Below are 9,235 nucleotides of genomic sequence, written 5' to 3'. Positions count from 1 at the left end.
TGGCGGAGGAAAAGCTGCTGTGCAATGTCCGAGTTGGTGCCGTCGAAAACATATGACGAGCCGGAGGATGACGAAGACGAAACGGACGTCAAACTCCGCAGAGTTATCGTGTCGTGATCGGTCATACCAAGTTGGTATCACCGACCAGTTGAGTGGTCTGAGTCAAATCTTGGACTAAGGGACGGCGACTGATGACGCTTGGGATCTCGGGATATCAGCGATCTAATAACCCATCTCGTCTGTCAGATGACGACTGATGCAGCATTATTGGAGCATATTGCTGAAGGGCTGCTAAATATCCACCATGTATTTACAATAAATCTGCATGTTGGTCACTATGTCAACCTTCAAGCCACTGGATTAACTCTTGCGCTGTTGGTCGGTCGGAAGGGTCGAACGAGAGGCACGCTGCAGCAATTCGCTGAATTCTGGGCGGGCAATCTACCGAGAAACTTGGTCGCAACGTGCCAGCCATGACTTCTTGTAGGATTTGGAAGGGCATTAACTTTGCTCCATCGTGGTCCACTGTGTCAAAGTACGGGATCCGTCCCGTGTCGAGCTCCGACAAGACCACCCCGAACGAGTAGATATCTGCCTCCTCAGAGTATCGAGCTCCCTCCAGAACCTCTGGCGCCGTCCAGTACGGAGTACCCACACCCGCTGTCATCGTGAGATCCATCACGCCGCGACTTACTCCAAAGTCGATGAGTTTCGGGTCGAGATCTTCCGTTAAAAGGATATTGTTCGACTTGAGATCCCGATGGATAATTGCGGGGCTTCGAGAGTGCAGATACTCCAGCGCTTCGGCCACGGCGACAGCCATGTAGATTCGATCTCCCGCCCACGACAAGACATCGGAGTTTTTGTGCAAAAAGCCCTGGAGATCTCCTTCCGACACAAATTCCAGCACCATTGACAAGTTGCTGAGACTATTCCAAGCCACGCCAATGAACTTGACAATGTGAGGATGAATCAGACTGGCCGTCAACTCAATCTCTTCTGCGAACGCTTGCACGTCGTCTGCCTTCTGGTCTTTAGTGTGCAGTAGCTTCTTGACTGCAACCGGTTGGCCTCCGTATTGGCAAATCCAAGCTTCTCCTGAAGCTCCTTTGGATAATTCCATCTGGAACGAGAGACTTTCGTACGGGATTCGATTTCCAAGAAGGTGCTGACTATGCAGCAAGATCTTGAACGTTTGGTTGGAGCCTGCACTCTCGTAGTCGCCTTGGTGACTAGAAATGGACGGCCCGTAGCTTGTCGTCGCCACCGTCCCTCGACGAGCTTGCTCGTGTGCTACTACACCCAAGTAGTTTGGAGAAACCACGTCAAAATCGCAACAAGAAGAAGACTGCTCTCTCTTCAGCATCGCATGCCGTTTCCAGCAGAACCAGCCCATCCCCATTGCAGCAGCCACCACGAGAAGAATAGGAATCAACAAGAGCTCATCGAATCCTGATGAGTCCCCGACAGCGAATTCGTCTTTCAGCCACATCGTCACCCACTCGCTTCCTTTGGGCTTGTTCACTGCAGCCATTTCAGCATCACTGAACTCGCTTCTCTTGTGGCACGGAACAATCAACGAAGAGTAGCCATTGTTAACCGGACATTGGTTCCACGTCGGATCGTCGGCGCTAGAAACCGTATGAACAGCGTAGACACTGTAGGAAACCCCCGTCGTGGGCTCCGTCCACGTATGATCTCTCAGTCGGATGTGGGGAGTCATAGTCGCGTCTCCACCTGTAGACCACATTATTCCTAAGAAATCTTTCGCTCCAGAGTCCTCGAACGTGTCGACTATGCATCGAGAAACGTTGAGGATCTGAGTTCCAGAACAATATTGACTTGAGTAAGCTGGCGTATCGTTTGGTTGAGGGCATTCTAACATCGTGCAGTTCACGTTAGTGATATCGTCTGGAGATACGGCGATGTCTGCCATGGTAAAGTCTCCTGTGGTCCAGATTTGCACGGGGTCACCATTAGGAGAGATGCCGAAGCCTGTATCCCATAGAACCGCAAGCTGAACCAGTCCCGGCAAATGAGTGAACGCTATCTTTAACGAGTCGAGTCTGTCGGTCACTGCAGTCGGAACGGACTTGATGGAGACTGCGGCGCTGGTATCGCCAGATCGATGACGGGTGTAAAGCTGTCGCGCAATGTCTGAGTTGGTACCATCGAAGTCGAACGAGGAGTCTGAAGGTAACGATGACGATCCAGGGTCCTGCTCTTCCAGGCTTCGAAAGGTGATCGTGTAGTCTTGGGCCGTGGTCAAAGTGGCTGCAAGAATTGAAAGGAGACCAGACACGCGCATGACTGCGAGTCAGTCTGGGATTCTAAGAATGCGCACCATGCGGGCAGGAGAATCGAGTCGTGATGGCGACTCTAGGGGAGTTTGCACAGATGGATCTCCATCATCTGGAGCAGTTATGTGGCACCGACGAGAGTAGCAACTGGATGAATCGATCGGGCTTTACCGCATCAGCCGAATATGTTATGGATTTAGAGAGACTCGCAAGAAAATTAGCTACCACCACCTTTAATGAGTTCCCGGCCGTTGAGTCTTATTTTATCGTTATTTACATGTATTTTAATTAATACCGATGTACTTTCACTCAGCACATTTCGCTGTCGGTCAGTGTCATCATGATCAGGACTGTACAGTATGGACTGAAGACACTGTGAGCCATAGTGTCTTCGCGCGATGACATATCATGTATCATAGCAGCCATCAAAGCGTGTAAATTCTGTGACGAACATCCGTCCGCAGCACTTGAGTTAGCTCGGCTGCAGTCGGCCGCAGCTTCGGATCATGCTGCAAACATTGCGTTCCAACCGACTCGGACATTTGTCGGAGAAAGTTGGACTCAATCTTCCATCCAGAACCCAGTGCAGGATCTGAACTGGTTTGGGTTTCTTTCCCTCTGCCGTAACGACGTCAGAGAACGGCATCTTGCACGTGTCCAGCTCGGATAAAACCACTCCGAACGAGTAAATATCCGCTTGTTCAGTGTACCGTTTGCCTTCAAGAATCTCCGGTGCGATCCAGTAGGGCGTACCGACCCCAGCCGTCATGAAGCCATCTTTTCGAGATCGACTCACGCCAAAGTCGCTGATCTTCGCCTCTAAAGTGTCGGTGAGTAAAATGTTCTTGGACTTGAGATCTCTGTGAATAATCGGTGGCTCTCGCTCGTGAAGGTATCGAAGAGCTTGCGCAATTCCTATCGCCATGCGGATCTTGTCTCGGGACCAGGACAGCCACCGTCCGCTCTCAGCCAAGAACCGTCTCAAGTCGCCCATCGGACAGAACTCCATCACCATCGCCACGTTGTCGACTCTGCTCCAGGCCACTCCGATAAATGATACAACGTGTTGGTGGCCCAAACTCGCACTCAGTCTGATCTCGTCTACAAAGTCTTTAACGTCCTTCAGAGTACGCTCGTTCGTCTGGAGTAGCTGCTTGACAGCAACGCGCTGGCCTTTGAGCTGAGCGAGCCACACTTCACCCGAAGCGCCAGTAGACAACGTCGTCTTGAAGACGAGACTCTGGATCGGGATCCGCTTCCCCATCAGAGGTGGAGACTCTAGTAATGTTGGCATGGGAGTTATCATCTCGTCACTTCTCGGTGGGACTCGAAAGGTTTGGTCAAGACCAAATGGCTTCGCGTTTGTATCGAGTGACAGCGTGTGCCAACCCTCACTTGAAGGGGCCGATTTCGGCTGCTCCTGGTAGGACTCGTACGGCTCGGACCTGGGTAGATCCAGCACAGGAGACGTCACCATTAGTTCTGCACTGCGATGTCGATGCCGACGATAGCACAGTCCGATCCAGACCAAAGTGACGATGACCAGGAAGCCAAAAGTCAGTGGAAGGACCAGCCAAAGGTCGAATCGACGTCGTCCGCGTTCCGTCACCTCGAGCGGTCGATCCATGGACGCCGAAGCTTCCGAGCTGAGCAACTGCCGACGCAAGACACTTGCATTGACATGACTGAGCACTGGAAGCAGCGAGGCGAGAGCTCTAGTCCGCATGGGAGATCTTTTTCACGACTGACGGGGACTCGTTCGCGACCCCCAGGCGCGAACCGCACGGGAATTCGCGCGGACCCGACCGCGACTAGACCAACGTCTGACAGCGGTTGATGCAATCGACCCATGCCTGAGTGGGGAAACGTCAAGTGCATCCTCCGTCTTGATCTGAGCGAGGTCGATCGCGGACTCCTCGCCACTAGATCACGAGGTCAGTGATCGAACACCAGGTACCACGTCGTATCTTTAGCGGAAATTTGGCCGTCATCGCTGTTGCACTGCGAACACCAGAACCTATCGTCCGTGTACTGTACATGGATTGCTGAGTGCCGTCGGCAGAGCCGCCTCGAGATATTCTGCTAGAATTTCTGACAGTGTACACGACAGAAGGAAACTTCAACTGTCACTTCGTCAGATTTACAGCGATGGACGCTTCCGTGGACACGACGAACATTCGCCCACTTCAACATGCCAACTGGAGGGTAATTCCCGTGTCAAGGTCCTCGATACGCCCCGCACCAAAAAGAAAACACTTCTAGAGAATCTCTACAGTGTAGTAGAGATAGAGCACAAGCCCAAGGGTTGCTATGATGACATTGTCAACTTGACAATGGCACTCTTCCGCTTGTGGACCGTATGGGTTCGTCGTGTACACCTCACATGTTCCCTCTGAACCCAAAACGCCTCAATCGCCCCAACGGAGACGCTCGGCCACGGATTTTCCATTCCTGAATATCGGCCGTGTCGGCTATTACTTCTCCTAATCAGTTCTGACCATGGCGGGTTCGGCTGACTCCATCGCCTTGGACGGATCAAGTTCCGACCTTAGTCGACAGTTATACTATCGCGCCAAAGCCAACGAATCCGTCCTGGTCAGACTCAATTCCGTACCCGACACCGTGCAGAATCGCCTCGACGACCTAAGGCTCGACTGGAGCCAATTGCCGGGCCTCGCTCAGTTGGCATTACTATGGGATTCCGGTTTTGCCATCAACCCCAACTACGACGCCGTTCAGGTCTGGACGTTGGGGGACCACACGATGTCCTCGTTGGCACTTACTCTTGACGAGTACAAAAATGCCGGTTGTGAGCCTAAGAACTGCACGGAACCGGACGACACGACCATGGCACTGCAACGGGGCTCAGATGAACAACGCCGCCAAGTGCATCGTCGAGGATTTCGCCTCGGACGGCTCGTACCACGCAGCCATGTGGAGCATCGGAGGCAATTCCGAGTCAGCTCCGACGCTTCGTATGATCAAACACCAGTGGGACGACCAAGGTGCTAAATATGAGATCATGGCTCTGCATACCGTGACATCGGAGAACGAACCGGGCTGGGAGGCCTGTCCGACCAGCACCATGAATGGAGGCTACGGATCGTTGGTGTTCCCGTGCTGGACGACCGACAACATCACGGCGGAGAACGAAAAGCAGATGAAGAACGTCACGGGGTCTCAGTGGGTCTCGGAGTGGCTGGTGACGGACTACAAGGACGCGGCGGGGACGGATTCCAGCGGGTTTAACAAGCTTCTTTTGCTCCCCATTATTCTGGGAGCTTTGGTGATATTCGCGTTGATCGGACTGATGTTTTACTGCAAGAAGAAGCGACAGCAAAAAGCTCGGAGCGAATACGACGCGACCACAACTGGTGAGGCACCCTACGTGGCCGCTCCTTCAGCTAAACGCCTCAATCAGCGAGATACGATCCCTCGACCGACAGTCGCAGTCAGCGAAGACTTGATGGCCACTGCCACGTACTCGGGTGCCGACCAGACGATTCAGTTTCCAGCAGGATACGGCGCAGAATTCGCGTCTGGAGGGTCGAACACCACGTTAAAAGTGCTCCTGACGAGCGAATATCTCATCGGAAAGCGCATCCCACCGGAGCATTTAAGCTTCGAGAATGCGCTGTCCAAAGGAGCGTCTGGGGAAGTGTGGGTCTGTGAATACGCAGGGCAGAAAGTCGCAGCCAAGCGACTGCTACAGACCAAGGAGAACAAAGCTGAAGACGTGCATGAATTCGCTCTGGAGATTGAGCTAAATGCGCATTTGGAACATCCAAATATTGGCGCTTTCATCGGCGTCGCGTGGGGCAGTCTCCATAATTTGACAATGGTCATCGAATATTTCCCACTTGGAGATCTGCAGAAATATCTCAAGAGAAACGCGGATCTTTTGACGTGGGCAAGAGACAAAATCCACTTGGCTGTCGGTGTAGCTCGAGCGCTGGAGTACATGTATCTCCACGGCTACTCTCCTCCGATTATCCATCGTGATCTAAAATCCAAGAATATTTTACTTACGAGACGTTGGGAAGCCAAAGTAATCGACTTTGGAGTGAGCTGGATAACACCATGACGGCTGGTGTCGGCACTCTGTTTTGGACCGCGCCAGAGATTCTCGAGGGCAAACGATACTCGGAGCAGGCAGATATTTACTCTTTCGGAGTCGTCTTATCCGAACTGGACACGTGTAAGATTCCGTTCCACGACTGTGCGGGCTCCGACGGGAAGAAACCCAAACCGTTCCACATCCTTCAAGAAGTCATGGCAGGGACGCTACGTCCGAGTTTCTAGCAGGATTGCCCGCCTCGAATCCGTCGTATTGGAGTTCTTTGCTGTCAACACGACCCTTCTCGCCGACCTAGTGGCGCTCAACTGGTAGAAATGCTGCAAGGGAACTAAGTGTAGTAAAGAAAACATGCCACGTACGAGGCATCCCGCGAGTGCTGTGTGATTTAAGTGTAACCTATCCTATCCTGTATATGATTGTATAAGCGCATGGACTGCGCTTCAGCCTTCCAGCATCCTCACGAGCTCCGACGCTGACGGTCTCAGCGTCGGATCGTGCTGGAAACACGCGTCTGCTGCTCTGCAGATTCGCTGAGGACATCCAGTCGAGAGACTCGGTCTCAATGTGCCATCCACGACGTCTTTGAGGACGTGGAACGGCTTCTTTTTCTCCCCATTCGCCCCCAAAGTGTCGTGGTACGGGGCTTCACAAGTGTCCAGCTCAGTCAAGAGCACTCCGAAGGAATAAATATCCGCCTTCTCCGTGTACTCGCTGCTCTCGAGCACTTCTGGTGCAGTCCAGAAGGGGGTTCCTACCCCGGCCGACATGTCGTTAGGCTCCCAAAGGCGACTCGTGCCAAAGTCGATCAGTTTCGGCTGCAGTCTCTTGGTCAACAAGATGTTTCGAGCCTTGAGATCGCGGTGGATAACTTGTCGAGTGTGCAGATAATCGATCGCTCGTGCGATTCCAATAGCCATGTCGATCTTGTCTCGTGCCCACGTCATCAAGTCGCCATTCCGCTTCAGATAGTTCTGTAGATCTCCTCGAGGAAGATATTCTTCCACCATGGCCAGATTCTCCAAACTACTCCACGTTACGCCAATGAATCGAACGATATTCGGATGGTTCAGACTCGCCGTAAGTTGAATCTCGTTTGTGAACTTCTCCGTCTCCAGAAACGTGTGCGTTCTCGTCTGGAGCAGTCGCTTGACGGCCACTTTCTTGCCAGCATAGCGACACGCCCACACTTCCCCGTAAGCTCCACGAGACAGCAGTCGACCGAGTTGGATACGCTCCCAGGCGATGCGCTTCCCAATGAGATTTGAGTCGGTGGTTAGAGTGTACTGCACGTTGTCTGTAGCAGAGTGGCGAAAAAACGTCTCACGTAGAGCAGGGATAGACTCCCGATCCGCTTGGATCGAGTCTCGGATCGACGGCATGAACTCCATTATCGGAGACATCGACGCCGACTCCCGAAGTGTCGGCAAGTGGTCTCTTGGTGCAGCCGAATGGGTTCGCGTCGATGAGTTATCACTCCACGCGTCCGATTGACTTCGATTTGACGGAGAGAACGCCGATGATCGACGTGAACTCCGAGCGGATGATAAACGTGTAGAAGTTGCAGTTGATGACTGACGGCGTGCAGGATTTATCGACGCTTGAGCCGAAGAGGGACGGACAGGAGACGTCCGAATAGAAGGTTGACGCTCGTCAGCTGTTGGAGATCTTCGAGCTGAGGACCGACGCGTTGCTGGCCGACCTGACTGAGTTCGATCGGGGGATGCTGTCTGAGGTGTCGACTGTGTCCGTGCCCGTGGAGGTGTAAAGCTGTGAGATGCCGGCACTGTGCCTCTCTTACTTGTAGGTGCGATGGTTTGGACACCACGCGTAGATTTTGATGCAGTTTTTGAGGCCGGCGCAGTGTTTCGACGCGGACGTGGCAGGATTTCCTCAATTATAGGCGACGGTTCTTCGACTGGACTGTCGTCCTCACCGGGTAGGCGAAGAGTGCGATTAAACTCGCCGATTGTTTCCTGCTCTGTACGACGGAGACTTGTTCTGTTTTCTCGTTGGCGAGGCGCAGCTAGAGGACCTGAGGGCTTGGACTCTCTACTGGAGCCGAGGTCACTCTCTGCAGGAGACGTACGCTGAAAGTAGACAGATCGCAGTCGTCGCCGCTTCCTGAAGACAGCGAAGGCGATCAATATGGACGCGATCAGAGCTGAAAGCAGGATCGGGCCAAGCAGCCACAGGTTAAACCCGCTGCCGTCGCTGTCGGACTCGCTGTTCACTGTAGTATCCGAAGTAGGTTGATACTGCTTGATCCATGTTGTTACCCACGGCGTAGCAACGGGCACCGACATGACGGCCACGATGTCGGTCGAGGTGTTACTCAGCGGGTAGCACGGCACGACGAGAGAGCCATAGCCGCCTTTGTTGCACGTTCCATACGCTGGTTCCGAGTCAACCGTCATCGTATGGACAGCATACAGCAAGTACGAGTCATTTGTGGACGCGTCCAGCCATCCATGCATCACCGCTCGGATCTCCGGAGTCGAATCGGAATTTCCTCCGTCCGACCACATTGCAAGGTGCGAGCTCGTGTCCGAGTCGAAGTTGTCCATCAAACACTTGGCTGCCGTCAGCATCTGCGTCCCAGTGCAGAAATTGTTGGCATAGTAGGTTGTATCATCCGGCTGACTGCAGTTCAATGCTGTACATCCTGTCGTGTCATATTCCACCCTGGAGATCGCCAGATTCGCCATGGATCGGCCTCCGAGTGTCCAAATCTGGACCGCGTCATTCTCCGGCGAGAGCACGTATCCCGAATCCCACAGCAGCGCTCTCTGCAGCAATCCTGGTAGATTGTCGAACGACACGTTCAAGGGTGCAAGTCGCGCCGTGACAGCGACCGGGA

At 53.3% G+C, this 9,235-nt stretch overlaps 4 protein-coding genes across 4 annotated transcripts; 1 reads left to right on the top strand and 3 right to left on the bottom strand.

Annotated features, from left to right (window-relative positions):
• Nucleotides 1–340: 340 nt before the first annotated feature.
• PITG_17585 (protein kinase, putative) lies at nt 341–2,308 on the bottom strand (the record flags this gene model as incomplete). The annotated part of the gene is made up of 1 exon (XM_002896418.1): nt 341–2,308. One exon carries the CDS (start codon nt 2,306–2,308, stop codon nt 341–343), a length of 1,968 nt encoding a protein of 655 aa, XP_002896464.1.
• A 464-nt stretch (nt 2,309–2,772) lies between these two features.
• On the bottom strand, nt 2,773–4,151 carry PITG_17584 (protein kinase, putative; the record flags this gene model as incomplete). The annotated part of the gene is made up of 2 exons (XM_002896417.1): nt 2,773–3,745; nt 3,910–4,151. 2 exons carry the CDS (start codon nt 4,149–4,151, stop codon nt 2,773–2,775), a joined length of 1,215 nt encoding a protein of 404 aa, XP_002896463.1.
• A 648-nt stretch (nt 4,152–4,799) lies between these two features.
• PITG_17583 (protein kinase) lies at nt 4,800–6,710 on the top strand (the record flags this gene model as incomplete). The annotated part of the gene is made up of 5 exons (XM_002896416.1): nt 4,800–5,071; nt 5,115–5,674; nt 5,762–6,257; nt 6,344–6,594; nt 6,637–6,710. 5 exons carry the CDS (start codon nt 4,800–4,802, stop codon nt 6,708–6,710), a joined length of 1,653 nt encoding a protein of 550 aa, XP_002896462.1.
• Nucleotides 6,711–6,818: 108 nt separating this feature from the next.
• On the bottom strand, nt 6,819–8,942 carry PITG_17582 (protein kinase, putative; the record flags this gene model as incomplete). The annotated part of the gene is made up of 1 exon (XM_002896415.1): nt 6,819–8,942. The coding sequence occupies one exon, from the start codon at nt 8,940–8,942 to the stop codon at nt 6,819–6,821; it is 2,124 nt and encodes a 707-aa protein (XP_002896461.1).
• Nucleotides 8,943–9,235: the final 293 nt, after the last annotated feature.

The sequence above is a fragment of the Phytophthora infestans genome, genomic scaffold (genome assembly GCF_000142945.1).
Source record: "Phytophthora infestans T30-4 supercont1.60 genomic scaffold, whole genome shotgun sequence".
Lineage (NCBI taxonomy): Eukaryota > Oomycota > Peronosporomycetes > Peronosporales > Peronosporaceae > Phytophthora > Phytophthora infestans.
Note: the sequence above shows the minus strand (reverse complement) of the source record. Positions and strands in the feature narration are given on the sequence as shown.